At 45.8% G+C, this 20,277-nt stretch overlaps 1 protein-coding gene across 2 annotated transcripts in view; it reads right to left on the reverse strand.

The window, feature by feature from the left end:
- gramd1ba (GRAM domain containing 1Ba) overlaps window positions 1-18,906 on the reverse strand; it is a 25,118-nt gene extending 6,212 nt beyond the window's left edge. The window contains exons 1-15 of one of the 2 annotated variants that reach the window (XM_080013271.1): window positions 18,818-18,906; window positions 12,483-12,723; window positions 11,620-11,640; window positions 10,929-10,952; window positions 9,658-9,678; window positions 5,856-5,940; window positions 5,300-5,403; window positions 5,018-5,113; window positions 4,236-4,316; window positions 3,863-3,978; window positions 2,618-2,780; window positions 1,775-1,970; window positions 1,148-1,291; window positions 923-1,041; window positions 606-748 (exon numbers count right to left, since the gene is read on the reverse strand). In XM_080013271.1, the coding sequence (XP_079869397.1) occupies window positions 606-748; window positions 923-1,041; window positions 1,148-1,291; window positions 1,775-1,970; window positions 2,618-2,780; window positions 3,863-3,978; window positions 4,236-4,316; window positions 5,018-5,113; window positions 5,300-5,403; window positions 5,856-5,940; window positions 9,658-9,678; window positions 10,929-10,952; window positions 11,620-11,640; window positions 12,483-12,723; window positions 18,818-18,840 (1,577 nt within the window). In that variant the 5' untranslated portion in view covers window positions 18,841-18,906. Of the gene's footprint in view, window positions 1-605; window positions 749-922; window positions 1,042-1,147; window positions 1,295-1,774; window positions 1,971-2,617; window positions 2,781-3,862; window positions 3,979-4,235; window positions 4,317-5,017; window positions 5,114-5,299; window positions 5,404-5,855; window positions 5,941-6,600; window positions 7,077-9,657; window positions 9,679-10,928; window positions 10,953-11,619; window positions 11,641-12,482; window positions 12,724-18,817 lie in introns of those variants that run through there. The other variant, XM_080013272.1, reaches the window with a different exon arrangement.
- Between the last annotated feature and the right edge of the window lie 1,371 nt (window positions 18,907-20,277).

Raw genomic sequence — 20,277 nt, forward strand, 5'->3', positions numbered from 1 at the left:
CAAAAAAAAAAAAAAAAAAAGAAATCCTCGTTTATGATGCATCATCACGTCAAACCCTCTGTTGATGTCTGTACAGTGAGGTGCTGAAACTTTCAATTTTTTGGCACATTTCTGACCAGCCAAAATGATTGAATTTGATTGGAATTTTTGTGTATTTCTTTTTTAATATATATAAAATTGTGATGTGAAACAGATTGGAAAAGTGGAAAAGTGGCACTTTGTGCCCAACGACAATGTTGCAGGACCTAAAAAACATTATTTATTATTATAACATTATTTTTATTTTGCAGGCAGTTATTTTGGTCGGTCGATTTTCCATTCTTTTTATAGTTTCTGGTCAGCCCATAGGCAGCAGATATAGGAGAATGCAGATATCATTAGCAAGTATCCAGGAAGGAGGTTTTGTCGCCTCCATTTGCAAAGACGAATAACGTACTTGGATGAGACAATTTTGTGTTTTTGTGGAAAGGCGCGGTGGTTGCTTATAATGCGGCTTTCTTATGACGGCAAGTGATTCCATGGTAAAAAAAAATAAAAGCAGCTGCAACATCTCGGTTTACTCACAACGGCACGGCACGGCAGAATAGGGAAACGTGTCTCCGTACCTCAGGCGACAGCGGTTCTTGGCCACCCTGGTGAGCATGTAGCGGTTGAGGGTGTAGAAGTAGTCGTGGTAGGGCACGTCGTGGGTGATCACCTCGGCGTCCACGACGTAGCACTCGCTCTCTTGACTGGCCTTGTACAGAGTCTGCGGACACGACAGGACAGCGTCAAGACTGCTCACTTCACCACTCCAATCATCAATCAACAGAGAAAATTTATTATTATTTATTCACGTGATAGCATTGGATCTCATTTTAATGAACATATTGTACAGTCACTCCTGTTAGGCCGGTGGATGACCAGAGGGGGGCAGACTAACCTGCGTCTCTGTGACCGTGGCAGTCTTGGGGACCATGGGGTTGTTGAGGGAGATGGTGTAGAAGAGCTCTCTGGTCTGGTTCCCCTCCTCCTCTTTCTTCCAGGGGTGATACACCACATCTACAAGAGAAAACTTTTTTTTTGTTATCGGTCACATAAGGCTTTATTTTATACCCTTTTAAAACAAAACAACAACTAAACTTGGCCCGGGCATATCGTCTCTCACCTGAGAACTTCCTCTGCTGCAGGAAGTCCCTCATGAAGTGCGACTGGGTGAAGAGGATGTCGTACATCTTATCCACGCCAAACTTGTATACTACATTGATGTACTGTCTGCCGTGCAGCTCCTCGTGGAAGGCTGTCACCTCACCTGCTTGATCGATACATTACACCCACACACACGCACACACACACGCACACACGCACACACGCACGCACGCACGCACGCACGCGCGCACACACACACACACACACACACAAAGTTAACAGTTTACAGAGTGAAGGTTGTTTGCAAAGAATGTGGCGATCACAGAATAACATACTGCTTGTATTCCATATTGGCACGTCTGGCATTTTTGAATGATGCATGCATATGAAGTTGTCTGAATCCGTCGTCGAGAAGGATGCATAACTAACCAAGGCTTTGAAAAGGAATCTAACGAAGAAAGCGATGCAGGATTGTCATAAATGGTTGTCAAAGCCCCAAATGTTTGTATCACTGCAAATTTCTACTAAATGAAACCGTATCTAATCATTGGATGATGTGACTTAGGTACACACAGTCGGTATATGGGTTGTTATGACAAGAAGTGAATTTTACACGTGTGTTACTGCTCAAAGGCCCACCACACACCTTCATCGTGCGTCTCCGACGAGTCGCTCAGCTCCGTGGGCAATTCGTCATGGTCGTTGATGTCCGGCGAGGGTCGGGGGCCGTGGCCGTCCGGCGGGCTGCCCTGCTGCTCCACCAGCGGGAGGGTGAGGTGCTCGACGTCAAGTAGACTGACGGGGGGGTCTTCAGCTGCCGTCCCTGGCGTCAGGTCGTCCTGCTGATGACCCATAAAGGGAGTCAGGAGCTTTGGTCCAGAGAATACCTATAACCTGTACCTAAATGCACTTTCAAACAAAGTGTCCCCAAACGTTTTTAACAGAAATCTTAAAAGAGCCTCCGTTTGGGTTTGTCCCTCCTCCTCGTCGCTGATGGGGCAAAGGTATATGGTATATGCTGCCATCCATGACACATAACAACGCAAGGGAAATCAGTGATTTTGGCTGTGATGGGCTGTGACAACTGAAATCATCCCTTTTGGAACGTAATGTAAAAGAAACAAGAACATTTATTTAGAAACACATTGCACGGGATTGTGTTTGTTGGATGGTGTCACATCCCATACAAAATTGTACTGTATATCAATCCAGAGAGGAGAGCTGTGTTGGAAAAGCGTGATCTTATTGAAGAGATGTCTGGATAGAGATGTCTTTAAATTATATTTTATGTTTATTATTATTATTATTATTATTATTATTATTGTTATAATTTATAATTATGAAAGATGCCTGAGCACCATACTGGGAACTAGGGCAGGGTGAGGACAGCTCTCAGCCTCTCCTAAACCCTGTTGGACATAGAGAGTCGGAGCGCGCTGCCTACTCTGAGACGCTGGATGAAAACGGGCCCAGGTGCCGTTTCACTCACAGGCAGTGGCGAGTCAGCGGCGGGCAGGTAGCTGTTGGCCGTGATGGTGGCGAGGTCCTCCTGCGGCAGCAGCACGGGGCCCATCTCGGGGGTCTTTGCTGGGGCACTGCTTGTGTCGTGGTTGTGCTCATGGTTTTCCTCGGCCGGCAGCTCCTCACAGTACCTGCACCACGGAGATGGACAGCAGCTGTAGGTCAAGGTTACCAGCTTGCGTCACACTGCATGCACCGGGCTGCACACACCGGCACGGCCGTTTGTGTTTGTGTGTCGATGACCTGGCAACCTCAAGCAACCTTTGATGTGTTGTTTTTTCTCCCAGCTGGCAGCGAGTTTGTCCACATAAAAGAAAGAGGTGGTCGATTTTTAACAGATGGTCAACCAATCAAAAATATGTTGCCCTATCTTCTCCTTTGTGCAGGAGTATGGACAGTAACAAGGAGAAAAAAATAGAAAGTATTGCAAAAGCAGCAGCAGTTAGTAACTTTTTTGTGTTTTTATCCATATAATCAAACTATCTGGACTGGAGCTGCTGGGTTTAACCAACCTAATTAAAATGCCACAGGAAAATCCATAATAGGCCATAAGTTACACTTATAACGCCATTGTAGTATACGGAATTGATGAGGTAACTATTACCATTCAGACATTTAATACTACTAGTGCTGTGCCCGTTCAAAACATGCCTGTTCGGAACGGGCTGCGTTGTAGGGGTGAGCGGATCGATACTAAAAGTATTGATACTACCGACACTACGTCTCAGTTTGAAGATGGATTCTAGCATCAATAGGATCGATACCAAAAAAGGCATTTTTCTTCTTCTCTTCTTCTCTCAATATATTTCCTCACTTGCGCTTGCTTGGCTCACTTGGCTGTGCGGCAGGCACATGCGGGGGCTGGGCGCAGGGTGGCGCCCATGGTACCCTTTTTATCAGGCCCTTATTTATTCAAAGTTTATTAATATTACAGGTGTCGCATGTTATGTTGTAAATAAAAAACAAATTTGGCTTTCTTGCAGTACAGCCAGTGGGACATTCTTCATTGCATCCTTGCAATGAAGAACAGGCTATTTTTCATCGATTAGAATAGGATGATGAATTGGGTTGTTTTTTTTAAGTGTGTGCGTGTGGGTGCAAGTACAAATAGTTAAAGGAAGGTTATAATGTAGGCCTACCCTGTAAAATTAAACATGAGATGTATGCAAGAGGGGATGCCACTATTTATTCATAGTTCACAGCTAAAACTCACCCCATGGTGTTGAAGTCGTCGTCGGGGGGGACATAGTCCTCGTCATCGCTGGTCAGGCCCAGTTCGTTACCGTAGCACTGGTGGACAAAGTGCCAGAGTTCTTTGGGACATAAGGGCTGAGGGAGTAACGACACAGGGAGGAGTGAAATTGAGGGTAAATAAAGGAGGGGATAATGAGAGAAGGCAGACGGCACAGCAAGACAAGATTATGGGTGGAGGGGGGATTTTTAAAGAAGGCAAAAAAGAACAAATAAAGGACAAAAGTAGGAGAAAAGCAACTTTTAGATGTTCCACATACAGTAAGATGCAGGAGAAAACGTTACAACGACTGCAGCTAGGCAACCGGAGCCGTTAGTGACACGGGAAGTCGTACCTTCTCCAGGAGAGCGTTCTGCCAGAGACGGAACATCATCATGTAGGTGCGGTCCCTCGCCCCGAAGGAGGTGAAAAAGTGCTGAAAGATTTAGAGGGGAGGGGTGTCCTAAGTTTTCAATGGTGCGTTAAACTGTTGATTTACGGGTCCGAAGAAGTTCTCCCCCGCCAGGCGGACCGGAGCAAGACAGACTGCAATTTACGACTGTGACACATAGCAGAGCATCCATTACTGCCAGGCAGGGCTGGAGTAACCAGCTTAAAGGGCTTCACGGTCAGCCAGTTTACGGTTACATTTGAACAAGGCTAGAAAAAAATAAAAAGCGAACAAACATTGTTTTTCTTAAAGAAAATTACTTTCATTGTTCCCATGAACTACTGTTCTAATGTTGTTTGAAATTCTACAATGCAATTTGCCACATTTGCCTGTTGAACCACAACTAATGGACGAAGGAAGTTGCCACTGTTGAATAATTGGAATATCTTAAAAAAATAAAGAAAATCCTGAAAAAATAAATACAATGCAAACTCTGTAACGGATTTTGACTTTGGATTTGTTTGAAAGGGAAAATCTTAACTTTAACCATAACAAATTCTCTCTGCAGAGCTGTACATGACGAATGGACAATAGAGAAAGATATACCCTGATTATGATCCAAAACTAGCCAAGAAAGAGGATGGGCCCAAATTCAGAACCAACATTTTAGAGTCATTAATTTATTAAAGATCGACCTGGCATTATAATGGGATTTTGAATGCTCATAAAAAAAACATTGTTTTCACCTTTTCATTGTCAGTGCACAGCTGTATGGCGTTGGGGATGAGGCGCGCCGTCTTCTCCTTGGTCATGGAGCAGATGTCCTTCAGTCGCACCATCAGCTGAAGGGAAATGGACATTATTTTCAAACTTCTCAGAGCAGAAGAGCATCTTGAAGTGGTTAGACAAGGCTTAAAAGTGTATCTGAATAACGAGTAACAAAGTCAGCGGAGCGATTCAGAAGTATCCAATGCCTCTTGCAATGAAGACTACAGCAGGAGGACTACAGCATCTGACAGAACCCTCACCAGAGTTTCCCATCGGAAGATGTTGCTATAGAAACAGATCCAGTTTTCGGAGAGGTAGAGACGTCCCTGCAGGAGGATGTCCCTCTGCAAGGCACAGGAGTAGTCTGGAATTGGGGTGGGGAGGGTGGGGACATCGGGGGCGCAAAGGTCAAAGTGTATCCAAACAACAAAGGCACCTGGAATTGCGCTGGGACTTCCATGCGCTGCTTGTGTTTGTGGCCAACTCTGCTTTTATTTACAAGGGATGGATAGCATGGATGGCAGTGATGTGGCATTGTAAATCTACTTTTCTCCTGACAAGAGAATTAAGTATTTAAATGAGTGTTTCCTCAACCCACACAACCAATACACCCTCCATGGTTACTGTCCATTGAAATCAAATTCGCCACATGATGGAATTTAAGGCTTTCGGGTGTAGATAAAATGGCAATGCTTGGTCGTGAGGACAGTTAAAAAGAACAATAAGGGACAGTGGTGGCCATAGAATTGCAAAAGAGATCTCGTAAGCGATAAATTCTATGGCCACTTTCCAAGGGATGTCCGGTTTTAAACTCACCCACAATGAGGCGCTCAGTGTCAGGTAGTTGCTTGAAGAGCTTCCTGAAGTCTTCATTGCGTTGCTTGTAGGTGGGACTCAGCACCTGCGGCAGTGCATATACAAACACACATTTACATGAAAATGCCTCCATTCGGGTCAAGGAAACTGAAATTTGAGTAACACAATATCCACGAGGTCTATTTAATAACCTGTCCAACTGGAATCATTGTTGACAGTAATTGACAATTTTCTCTATGTGGACGTGCTGAGGTAAGTAGATTCAAACACACAAAATGTGAGGTCCTCACACTTTGCACATTAGTGTGAAGTTGAAACAGAGCACAGACTGATTAATATTGCACTTACATTAGCGTTGCTTTCAGTCAACCCGTCAGCAACCCGCCCTGCTGACTGTGAGTGAGACGAAATGATGGCCGCACCCGCGAAAACGCTTTCAAAACCTGTTTGAATGTTCACGCGTTCACAGTTAACTAACCCGCACGCAAACCACCCACAAACCAACAAACTGCGGGTGACTGCCACTATGAATCAAGCCATGAGACGCTAATTTAGGACCAGGTCCATTTATGGTCCAGAGGTCCCAATGGTTGTATCCCTTCAAGCTTTCATTAGAAAGCTCAAACCAGCCTCGCTCTGTCCCGCTCTAGTCCCACTCGTGTCGCTTCTTCAAAACACGTCTGCACACACACACACAAGCACACACGCACACACGCGCGGACCAACCCCGGAGGAAGAGACTTACAGCCGGTGCCCCCTCTGAATCTGAGTTGCGGTGCTGCCGTGTGGCGGGACAGCGGTCCTGAACTGGCAGCACGAACGCCTCTCGGCCGCACTCCCAGTTCGCGTTCGCGTCCGACAGGATTTCGATGAGGGCCTCCATGTCCGTCATCATTCTTTCCTTCACTTTTCCAAATTGTACTTTATTGTGCGTCCGTCAGCCTTTTTTGTCTCTATCGTCAATACATCACACTAACCCGAAACGACGAGAGCCCACAACACCCACGACGAAAATACAGCCATTCTGATGATTCTCCCTCTCGTTGTTCCGCAACAATGAAAAATGGTCCTTTCCGCCAATGAGAAATCAGTATAAGTATTGCAGAGGACAATGAGCGGTGTAGGAGCGGTGTATGAATCCTTCCGACGCTGACACAAGAGCCGGCGTCACCAGTCCGCTGGGTGAGACAGGTTCTCCTGAAACGCAGCTTTCCCCGTGTCTCCCGAGGTTCCCGCCCGTATCGGTCAAGGCGGCGCCCCGTCGTCTCCTTTGCCCGCCCCGGCTCCTTTGACGACCCTCCACCTCAAAACCAACGGGTTCCCGCGGTAGCCCTCGTCGTCCAGCTTATGCCTTGTGCCGCGCGCTTCAGAAGCCAAAAACGTGCTCGAGATGAGTCCTCAGGGCAGTGCAGGCGCCCAACAGGGAGGGAGGCGGTGATGACAAGGACGCCCGCGAGCACGGGCGTAAAGCTCCTTCCGGCGGGCGCGGTCGTTTTCTGTCCCCGGCAGGGGTCAGCGGCCTCGCCGTGACGCGACACGCCCGTCGTCAAGCGGTTCGCAGGGACCACCGGACGGCGCGCTGCCTCGCGGCGACGGAGCCGAGTTCTCCAGTCGGGTGCGAGGGGGAGAAACGGAGCTCGGCACCGGAGTCTGTGTGAAAACAGTTCCCGAGGAGAGTTGCGTATAGGAGGAGCCAGTGTGTGAATGTGTTTTTGTGGACGAGGAAAGAATGTGGGAGAGAGCGAGAGAGAGAGAGAGAGTGAGAGAGAGAGAGAGAGAGAGAGAGGTGTGTGTGTGTGTGTGTGTGTGTGTAGGGGGGGGGGGGTGTCTGGGTTCACCAGAGTTCAGCAAGAGTGTTTGTGTTTGTGAGACTGTTTTCGCTCACACATGCCTCTGCATGCCTCGACAGGACTACCCCCCCCCCCCCCCTTTTTAATTATTTTCCTGTTTCCGACCTTTTTTCTACTCTTCTCTCTCTGTGTTTTTCCTCGACAAATAACCCTGTCAGAGAGAGAGAGAGAGAGAGAGAGAGAGAAATGGAACAGAAAACACACGGAGAGCGAGAGCCAGCGACGTCCTTCGGGACTCAACTTCCTGGAAAAGCCAGGACGTTTCCTCTGCCTTCCAAACTACCCGAGTTAAACCCCCCCCCACCCTACGTGTGTGTGTGTGTGTGTGTGTGTGTGTGTGTGTGTTTGTGTTGTATTTGTCCGCAGCGCTGCCATGGACAGCCCCTTTTGTTTCTCTCCCCCCGATCTCCAACTCAAATCCTCTTTGTCCCTTACTTTTACATTCTTGACTTGAAAGGAGCTGCTTTTTTTTGGAATTACATTCGATACAAGATTTCGTCTTCTGCAACTTTTATGTACTTGCACGTTAAAAATAGGAAAGCGTTGCGCGTGGGCCGCATGCAGCAGTGATAAGAGCCATGATGTGATGTGTTATGCCATTTGCACGGGCGGCATGTTTTTTATCGCATTTTCCAAACCAAAAACGGGACCAAGCCAAATGGCTCCTGTCAAGCCAGCTCAACATAAGATTAATTTAGTTCCTAAAATATGTTGGATATGCCCTTATCTAATGCTGGCAAATGAACGTTATCGTGGCTTGGCAGTAGTGGGTTGTTGGATAGGCGTTGTGAACTTCAGTGCAACTTACTCCATATGCCGCTTGTGTATTTTTGTTTAAGAGAGAGTGTTTCATGTTTTTGTTCAAGACACCCTGCAGGACACCAACAGTGCTGGTCTGATGATATATTGTAAACCGCCAACAGTACGATGACAATTCTCCTGGGGCTGGGAAGACATCAGTATACTTGAAGGCCTACCTCGGGACATTTTAATAAAATTAGACCCATTAGTATCCAGAAACGATCCATAACAATATGCGGTATACCATTGAATCCTTCTGGTGCCATAGTGGAGCGCTGAAACTTTGTCCCACCAAGTAAGAAACTAAAGTGGGCGGTACAAATGCAAAAATGGAGTAGTATCAATTCAAAATCTGCAATAACTTAGTGCAGTGGTCTCTTCTTCTAGGGGGGCCGCGTTGAACTTCAAGCGGACTGTTTTTTTTAGTTTTTTTTATCACGCACATTAGAGAATTGCCTCGTAATCCTGTTAGAAATAGATCTCTTATGATCAAATTAATTCTGTTTTATATTATATTTATATTTTATTAAGTAGATTTGTGTGGATAAATTAAGCATTGTGATTTAAAAAAAAAATTTGCGGGCCAGATTTAGCAATATATTATCACCATCTAGCCATATTAAATTGTCTCGCAGGCCAGATGTGGCCCCCCGGGCCTGTGGTTTGAGACCCCTGACTTTGTGAGTACATAGTTATAATTTATACCCTAAATACATATACCAATAATTTATCCTCTGCATAGAATCACACTTTGTATATTCCATACATTTTTACATATTTGCCTATTTCTGTTCTGTATGTTGTATACCCAAAATGATATATTTAGCCCTATTCATACAAACAAACAGACGGACCGCTGATAAGAGATTTGGAAGAGTGATTTCACAATATGGAGATGATGAATGGACAGTACGAAAAAGAGGTTGAGAGAAAATCCCCCTAAAAACAGCAAACACACAGACACAGACGAAATACAAACATTGTATACTGTGGCGACAAAGGGACAAGCATGCAAAGCGCACACACACACACACACACACACACACACACACACACACACACCCCAGGTCCTTCCTATCAGATAATGGAAATAACACAGGAGACAGAAACATGTAGCACACCGTAAAAGTAGGAAAGAGATACAAACTTACGTTGTACCAGCTCTGACTTTTCTGTAGCCAAATATGAAGACAAGGCCGTCAAAGGCGGAGAGCAGGAAGGAAAAAGAATTAGGGAAAGACAAACGTTGACTTGAATCAACAACAGTTTCAGTGGAACACCACAGAGTGAGAGTACCATACAAGCGCAATCAGGGAATATTCTTTGTAACACAAAACGATCAAATCCTTCACGGCATGTCCCTCGTGCAGTGAATACTCGCACTCGGAATTGCCTTCAAAATATGATCACACAATATGCGTTTTGGCCACAGTCGCAGCATAAACTCATAAAATAAACCAAATGTGTACACTGTGGTTTAACATTCGTTCAATTACCAATCCAAGATCCAAAGCCAAAAAGCAAGGTGTTTTTGTATTATTCCGGTTAAAATTTTGCTGTATTTGCACACACTACATGGCTAAATTCATTCCGTAACAGTATGGACGGTGCCCTCGGGTGGTATATTATCTACATTTGTCTGTGGAGTTCCTTTGCTTCAAAGTCCACTTTTAGATGGTGTATATATATTTATTGATTTATTTTTTACCTTTTTATCACATTTTATATCTGATTTTCCTACAACATTGTTTGTTCCCGAAACAAATAACTTGTCAACCGGTGTTGATTCCGGGTTCACGCTTCGTATTTCACTCTGCACTTATAGTCAAGCCAAAAGATTTACTTTAATACTTATTATAGACGCGGACAGCAAAATGGCATGTGGGCTAGTTTGACTGTCTAGTAGTGGGGTTGACCGCTGTTAAACACTAAACACTAAAACACCGGAAGAAGTCAGTAATTTCCCATCCACAGGATATGAAGAATGGAAAGCGGAAATGTCAAGCTTGAAATTTAGCCAGATTTTGATTTTTTGAGAATTTTAATAATACTAATATTATTAATAATACTAAAATACAAAAAACACCTTTTCATTTAATTTTGGATTTGTAATTGAATATAAAATCAATGTATGACACACAGATTCATTCAAGTCTCTCTGAGCAGTTTTGTTTTTTTTACCAGATGAGTTGCACCTTATAAAACCTTAAATACACCTGATATATTAGCCGAGGTCACAGGCTCCAACAGATCATAACCATGATGCCATCATAACGACCAGATCGGAATAGCTCATTGAGCTCTGGGTCGTCTGTTCAGGTTCAGGAGTTTGAGCAGGACTATGTCATGTGCGGGGAGGTTCAGGGCGGATGCGGAGGTGGCTCGGGTGGAGGGAGGGGGAGAGAAAATGCGAAGCGCTTACTTTAATCAGGTTTAACTTGTCGCACTGCAGACGTGAAGAGAGACGATGTATAAAAGACGTAACACACAAACAAACACGTAGAAAGACAGATATTAACTGCCGTGGCGGATGAGAGTTGCAAAAATAAATCAAGATGTCTCTTGCCTGGCTACAAATATTTCAACGTGTGTTTTGCGGTTGTAGGTGCTTGAGATGTGATTCAGTTCTGTATTCATAGTCCCACCAGGATCGGGCCACCAGGGGCTATTTTGTGATTATTACAGCCCAAAATGATGTGCGAGCATTCCGAAAAATTAAAAGCTGCTCTCATGCACACCATTGGAAAACAAATATCCCTATTTCCCAGGTAGGTATTTTGTTATTATATATTTGGGGAGGTAAATGTGATCAGATTGTTTATGTTCCTATATTCCTAGTCAGTGCAGATAGCATTATCTAGTAGCCAGACAGGAAGCTTTGCCAGGACAGACAATGGTTGTGGAACAGTGTGGTCATTGGTGGCAGTTGGCTGAATCTGCGTCGCATTTTTTCAATTTCATGGGGAAGAATTCTGGGGATCGGACAAAACTCAAAGCACTCGCAAAGAATGATTTCGGCTTTGAAAACCCATGAGGCCAGCTTGTCATCGTAGTATAGTCCCTTAGCATTATGGACAGACAGTCTACAAACCCCAGAAGAGAGTGATGCTTACTTTAGCGTGCCGCTTGTGGGACTATTGCATGCATGAGAAGGAGACAAAGAAACCAAAATAATAACGTGAAAAAAATAAAATAAAAATAAACAGAACAGGAGAAAAAAACAAACAAAGATTCAGTGAGAGCTTCTGACACAACACAGCCTGGTCTACGTATGTGTGACTGAGGAAGGATGACAGCACGTACAGACAACTTAACAGTTTCCATAACAACAGCGTCAGCATGGAATGGGGTTAGTATGCGAATGGGAGGATGGCCATCGGCGTTTCAAGTTTTGTTCTTCAAATAAATGTACAGGTTCGTGTGCGTAAATAATACGTATCAAACACAATCCATCCGTCATGTCAAGCCATGACTCTGCTTCTTCAAGTTCAAGAAGCCGAAGACCGACTGTGCCCTGCACGGACACACACACACGCGCGCGCACACACACACACACACACACACACACACACACACACACAGACACCAGGTCCTTCCTATCAGATAATGGAAATAACACAGCACACACACTTCTCTGGATTTCTCTTATGTGTTTGATTAAGTGGTGCTTCGATACTGTGTTGATTGCCTTTTCGGATCAGTTGAATTTGAAAAACTAGGAGCGGGCATCTTGAGAAATTAATCTCCAAATTTTTGGAAAGTGGTACCTTCGGAGCACTCCACAAAGAAACGGCAACTGGCAGAGTCTCACCACATTTCATATTTGAACTCTCATAAACAATGTTATCGAGGACAACAAACACACATTCTGAGAGCTCTTTCCCTTCAAGAATTCACTTATTTATCTTGCTTCATGGGTGTGTGTGTGTGTGTGTGTATAGGTGCCTGTTTGTTTCCCTTTGTGCGAGCGGCTCACCTTGGAGTTCTTTCCTCCGCTCCGGGTGTTCACAGGTTGGGAGTAGGAGCGCTGGTGCTGCTGCTGCTGGGCCTGCGGTTCGGGGCTGGTGGGGGACCTGTCCGAGGCTTGGTCTGAGGAGCCCTTCTCCACCATGCCGTAGCTCTCACACTCGGGGCTCAGCTGGGGCGTGGAAGAGCGCGAGCGCTTTCGCAGAACGGGCGAGCAGGCAGGCGTGCTCCGGTTCGAGTTACTGGCAGTGCTGGCAAAGGGATGGGGATTTGAAAGAGGGACCGTTAGATTGATAGAAAAATGGCCGTCATTTCAAGACGCGACCTTGCTATTTGATATTATTGGACTGGCTATTAGGTGCCATCCAGCATCAGGACAGAAACGCACTGTAGATCAGACCGCAACTCAATTGACACCGAACAGCCAAAAGAGAGTTGCCGGGGCACAGTTCTCCTGTGCGGTCTTAGCTCCACACAGGATGTTGAATATCTGGAAAAAAGATGACTCATAACTGTTTAACGGTTCAATGTCAACTTGATGGGCTGATTGGGGTCTTATTTTGAAGTCTGGGGTTGGGAGGCAAACTGTCCTTGCTGGCAGTAAATATTAAAGAGATAAACACTTACTGGTGGAGCTCTTTACCGGTGATATGAATTGAAAACGAAGCTATACCTAATTTAGATACTTCTACAGCCTCCGTGGAGCCAAGACACAACGATTTTGATACCGACTACCCCCCGTTCACTGGCATTACAAACTAATTGAGGTTAGAATTTCTCAGAGGAAATGTTCTCCCGATCCAAGATATTTAATATATTCCTGTTGGTGAACCATTTAAGCTGGCATGACCAACACACACCAACACACACACACACACATCAGAAAATTTTGTAGGTGTGGCGTCAATGAAGACAAAATCAGAGGCGATCAGCTATCAAAGCATCTGACATGATTATGATTGGAAACATTTGAAAGATCTTTCTAGGCAGTATCTAGAAAGTTACATTATAAGTATTATATGGCTACATTATAAGTATTTACATGCTCTGGTTTATTTCACTATGTTTGGGAACAAAGAATTTAGACTTAAAGTTGATTCTGAGGATGAGCTCGTGAAATACAATTCAAAATGGATCTACGGGGACTAGACTGTTCTTCTTCAGTTGATTAGAAATCAGCATTGCCATCTGACTAACGTAAAACACATGGAAATCCATTCCTGGTGGATATTTTGCTTGTATTGACTGTACATACATCCAAGGGACATTTCTTCAAGTCATTTGTTTTGTTATGTGTTTTGTTATATTTAACAAGTGATGCTTTGTTAATATCAGTGGAGGTACCCAAGGCAAACGCAAACTACCAGACCGTGGGACACATCAATGCTGCTGCATTATCAACAATAGTTTGCAGGAACTGGCATTATTTGACAAGCTCTGGATTAATAATATCAAAAAAGAATATTACATCCAACCTGCAGAACTACGGTCAAAGGACTAAGTTTACTGCCACATAACAGCCGGGAAGGAAAGATTGAATCAAATCGGACACATCCCATTGGCAGGGCTTCTTGAGCATCAACCACTGACCAATCACAGCCCTTCACCACTTATCGGGGTCATCTCGTATCCAACTGTTCAGTCAAAAGGTCATTGTGTATGATAACAAGAGGTGGCTGTATCAAGCCGTTTGAAGAAGGCTACGTTCCTATCAACATCGTCATCACGCTTGTGCTCTGCACTCTTCTGTCGGTTGCTCCACTGCATGGCATGCAAAGCAGAGAACCCCCTTCATGTACAGCAGCATTATCTACGCTTCAGTGCTGTGTAATAGCATGATAATCAGCTGATGTTGCAACATGTACACTATTTTATGGTCTGAATGAATGGATATGCATAACAAAAGGTAACAGCATAGACAGTACTTCTTAAAATTGCAATGCAAGGAAGGGTGGAATGAACGGCTACACAGTGAGGCTAACAGGATGCTAGTGCTTATGAGAAGCATCTGACGGTGGAGGACCCTCGTCATGATGCAAAGACAAAAAATGGTGCAAGGTCAGCCGCCCCACCCCCCAATAGACACAATCGCACCATCCGATCACGCCGAACTCACACACAAGCCACGCTGAGATGAGACGGATGCAGAGGACCATGCAGCTTGAGGGTCTACACCGACCTGGCAGCCATGGAGGACTGTGGCCAGAGCCTCAGACTCTATTCTCCCCATTCATCCATCCATTCACCAGCCGCCCGCCACCGGGGAGGGAGAAGAGGAGGAGGTGGGGGCAGGAAAGGGGGAGAGGAAAGCGGGGCGGGAGGTGGTCCTTACCCCCCTTGAAAGAAAAAAGAAATTCTCTGGCGAGAGGATCCGTACATGGGATCTGTCGTGAAGCCCAACCTGCCAGCGAGCCCCCTCCCTCCTCTCTTCTATACCCTGCTCCCTCTCTCGAGCTGCAGGATGATTCACAGGCGTGCATTCCAGCGGCTACAGCAAAGCCCCTTCTCCCCTTTTCTGCTCTCTCTCTCTCTCTCTCTCTCTCTCTCTGTGAGACCTCTACCATCTCAACTATGATTGGACGCCATAGCAGAGCAGCGGGGTGGGGGGTGGGGGGGGGGGTGCTGCCTGCTTCTATAACCGGTTTGCATAATGTTTCCCTGTTTTTTTCTTATTGCATCACATATCGAGACAGAAAGGGGGTGAGATCGAGAGAGCGAGGGAGAGACACAGATGGAAAAAGAGGGAGAGAATGAAAGAGAGACCACTCCCCCCCGCCATTACATATTCATGATCTTTGTGAATGGGGCTGACGACGTCACTTTGACCCTCGTTGTCACGCCACGCTCGGCGCCCCTCCCCCTTAAACAAACACACACACGCGCGCCCGCGCCCGCACACACACACACACACACACGCGCACATGATGCACTGCTATGTTACACAAATAAGTGACGGCTGCATAGATATATAACCAACACATAGTCTGGCATGGTGCGAGAAAAGCAGCAAGGTGTGTGGGTGTGTGTGTGTGTGTGTGTGTGTGTGTGTGCGATGCGTGTGTGTGTGTAAACAGTAGCATTAAAAAACGCATTTTGTTATTTGTTGTGGCCTGAAATCGGCACATTTGCCTGCAAGTCTGTGAGCGACTAGCCAACAACTACGACTTCTTACCCAGGTAACGCTGTGCTTATTTTTTTCCGAAGCATTTCGAAAGGGGGGAGAAAAGTTTGACCTGTGTCTGACCTACAGCGTTGTCTGACTGCAGGGCGTCCATTTCGATAGCATCTGCTTCTTCCACAGGGGGATGTGCTCCTGTTCGCAGCACTACTGCATAAGTACACACCCTCTCCCTGCTCTATACATCTTACGTCTTCTCTACACACCGCACATACAAATAATACATTGATGTCGCTCTTGAGAAATTGACCATTTTTAAAGACACGTTATGATATATGTGATAAGAAGCCCTGTCCTCTTCTGCTCCTCTGAGCACGCACTGAATTTTCTTATGGTTCTACCCTCTCTACTGTTCTATTCTCTCTCTCTCTCTCTCTCTCTAGCTCTTTCTCACACACACACACGCTCTCACACACATGGTCGATCTCAATCTGTCGAGTAACCCAGATTCAACCCAATTCTCCCACCCCACCCCCACTCGCCACTCCCGAAGGGAAAAACGGTTTTAACGATGTGGCCTGAGATGGCAGCAACCAATCTCGACACATCGCGCGCCCCGCCGAGAGGCCAATCGGGGACAGCCTCGCTGCCGAGTTATCCGCGACTGCGGCCAATGAGGCGCGGGCTTTGACGGCGAAGATTTTAAGTCTCGTTGTCTGCTCGGACGAGACAAGAGGCTCAGAGACGATGATTCAAACTGTAGCGACGCGATGGCTGACCTGAGGCTCGGGCCATGTGGGAAGGTCCAATCAAACTAGGCTAAACAGGGCAGCCACCAGGGCTCATGACAAATGAAACACACGGGCCCAGCCATTCTCCCGTATCCCATCTCCACACCTCAGAAAGGACATGGGGCCTCCCCGAACGGGAATGCAGGACTTGAAAACACTGGAAGTACAATAATAATAATAATAATTTGTACTTTATAATCCCCTTAGGTAAATTCCTCTTCACACCTTCTGATTAGAATGACAGGACAGTGCCCTCGGAGCAGCTAGGCGTTCTTACGGTCCAGGTACTTACATGAAGGGCCACATCTGGGATCCAACCAAGCACCAGTTCCTCCACCACCATGATGTAGATGACACAGGGTGGTAGAGGCACATAGCGTATTTTCTTGCAAGTATTGACAAAGTGGCAAATTGTGGGAAGAATAAGACAGTATGATAGTATTCAGCATCAGCACGTCTGGACATACAGCAAAGTAAACACAGTAAAGTCCAGCATCGCCCTTGTATTTTGCTTATTAACGTGTTTTTTTTTTATTAATGGTGGCAAATCTCACAAGCAGCTATTTGATTGGATGGGTCTTTAAGGAGAGATTTGTGTATCAGAGCGCAATTTGTCGTGTCCTGCCCAGGACACCAGAAGCGTTATCATGAGGGGTTATCATCAGGGGGTTTGTTCTAAGATTGTTTTTATTGACCACGCTGTGCGCTGTCCCTCCGTTCAAGGAACCATCCGACCAATCGTTCACATTCGCAGCATCTTTAAGCAACTGCTTTGTTAACTACACCGTGGCTTAATCGTTGATTCTGAATTGGTTTGCTTTTTAATTTGATCCTTTGTAAATAAATCATTTTGATACTTCGTCGCCAGAGCGAAACTGTTCCGCGACAACCTCGACGGAGGGCAGCCTACAGCTGGTCGCCCACGCAGTGGTGTGGACACAGTGAGGGACACTGTCGCTTGCCACGGAATACAGATAAACAAAAATCTGACGGGGTCATGAGAGATGAGTGAGAATGCGTTCCGCCATTGTAGCGTTGAATGAGACGACGGGCGCCAAAGACAACTTTGCCGGCAGTTTAGGAATTCACATTTTGGGTTTGTCCATGCGAGCATTTAGAACAAGAATCTAGAAAAGGTGAAACTGTGGATAATGCTTTGATGTACAGTGTGTGTGCTGTAAGACAGCTGGCATGCTCTTCTCCCATAGGGACCTGCGAGTTTCACTTTCTTCCCCATTCTGAGCGTAATCTCATTGTAAACTTCATTCATGTGCAAAACACAACTACAGTCTTATCGTCATTATTTATTGTGTAAACAAAGAGTAGATAAATCTATATAAGTGAGCGCATAAACTCCCAAACACATTACACAGTAATAATTTGCGGTACCGCTGTGTAATTCTTTTTCGCACTTCACACAATTCACACTTTTTTTCTTCTTCTTCTTCGACCCCCAGCGGACGTTGCTTATAATACGCATATTCAACATAGCTTTAGTTTTTCTGGTTGGCTAATTGGGTGGAGGCAGAGGTGTAATGATGAGCAGCTGTCCCAGTGGATGCTGTCTTAATTAGAAAGCATTGGACTGAATCCATTTTAATTCCTGCGGCACACACACACACACACACACGCACACACACACACACACACGCTCAGAATTAGACAAGCTTTTGGCAATGCGGCCTACTAAGGAGTACACATGAGCTTTTTATGTCCTCTCAAGAGAGATTGCATTTCATTATCAGTGATTTCAAAGGTTACGCAACTTGGAAACTGACGATATTGGCCAATGTAACAGTGAGTCACATTCTTTTAGCAGTCCATTGCATCAATGTTTTTATTATTTTTATTTGTTTTTGTATTTTTTTTTTCTGAAATGACCTGAAATAAAAACGACTGAAACAATCATTAAAACAATTATGAGTTCTTCACATCTTCACATATTGTCCTATACTGCATAATATGATTGTACGTGGTGAGTTCTGATTCCATGCCTGCATTATGAATGCACATTTTGAAAACCAAAAAGATTTTTAGCTCAACTCACCACAGCTACTTGAATCTTGGCTTCAGAAAAAACATTGACCCGTGAGCACCGTAGCAAAATAGTTCTTGTTGGAGTTGACCTAATATGGCCGTATAAATTAAAAACAGGTTAGTCGCCCCAGTTCTAAGGAGGGCCAAACCACTCTCAAGTAGTGGGAATAAACATGAGTGAGAACTTAAACATTGGTGACAAACTTCAATGCTCCATGGTGCAAAGCCTTAGGGGCAGACATGTACAACATATCACCAGAACACAAGACAGCGTCCGAGCCAACTTTCTGAAGAGACTTTGTTTGTGTGTCCCTGCGTGTGTGAGCGTGCACCCACACCCATACAGGCATGCATGCTACTGTATGTTGCTGAGATGTTGAGCGATGTCATCGATCTTACCAGGCGAGCTTGAAGCCTTTCATTAGTGCTGAAAATGCTGTCCAGTGCCCTCAGCGAGACGTCCCCACTCTGCGAGCCAGTCATTCCGTGCCATGTTGTGTGGTGTGGTGGCAGGAGTGGGGTAAATCTGGGTGCTTGGGGCCCTGTAGCGGTGCCCATCGAGAGGAGCAGAGCGGAGGACGGTAGGCAGAACGTGGCTGGAGAGTGAAAGAGAGGGAGAGCCGGCCAGCTAGAATTGCCAGGACGCTAGAGCTAAGCCCTTTTAAAAACTTCCCATAGAAAGCTCCTCCAGCTGCATCTGGTCTTCCGTGAGGCGAGCAGGTCGGTTGTGCATGAGGTATTTGGAGCAGGTCTAAGTGCACAGGTGAGAGTTGTTTTTTCCCCTGTGTATGCGTGTCAGTCTGCGTGTGTCTGTGTCGGAGAGAGAGCACAGCTAGTGCATCTGCTGACATGCAGCCTATCTTGTATGCAGCAGACTCCGTCCCTCTGCAGATGAAAGCACGAGCTGAACCACTCGCTGGGGCAGAGAGGGAGATAGGAGGAGAGCGCAACTGAGCATGCACCGACTCGCTCCCCTCCGGTCTTTCTACTTCTGTTTACCTAAACACCTCCTCCTGCTTCATCGTCCACTGCTGCTCGCTCTCTCGCGCTCTCTCTCTCTCTCTGTCTCTCTCTCTCTTTCTCTCTCTCTGTCTCTCTCTCTCTCTCTCTCTCACTTTTAGTGCAGATGACTGTGGTCCAGCCCCTATACACTGTGGGCTCTGAGGGGATTAGTGTTTGTAAGGGTGTGTTTGTGTGCGAGAGAGAGTGTGTGCATGTCAATCAATCCGAGCAGCTGGCCTTATAATCCCCCAATATGTGTGTCTCCGTGTGCTTAAAACCAAAAAGAGAATAGAATAGAAAGGTTGACCACCGCAAACACTTGCTGTAGAATGTATGCATTCTATTCATATTTAGGGGCTTTCCAACTACCTTTTGGGCTGCCTGTGCATAAAATGCTGAGAAAATAGTGGCATGTTTCATTATGCTACTGGCTGGCACGCAAGCTTCGGGCAGGAAAGATCAGGAAAACCATCCTGATTGTGCTGGTGGAGGTGGCAGGGGGGGGGGTCAGGCTTAAAAGTTGAATTAGGGAAAACAGTGCTGCTTCCCTACAGGCATTCCTTCAACATGTCCCCTGGTAGTGGCCAATACATTTTTAGCTGAGTCACAACCCAGAATGCATTGCATGAGTGGCTTGTGTCACTAGCGTAAATAGAGATGTGTCTGTTACCATGGAGACCTCTAATGGAAGCCAGGTCCACTGTGCAGGGAGAGGTGGTGGGTGCTCAAATGAGACAATGCAGGGATGGAAATCGTACACGTAACTAATTCATGCGGAACTCAAACTAAAAGCTGCAAAAAGAGATTGTGAAGAGGAAGTGTGTGCAGACATGGCACACTAACTCACATTATACAGG

This window comes from Zeus faber (genome assembly GCF_960531495.2).
Source record: "Zeus faber genome assembly, chromosome: 14".
NCBI lineage: Eukaryota > Metazoa > Chordata > Actinopteri > Zeiformes > Zeidae > Zeus > Zeus faber.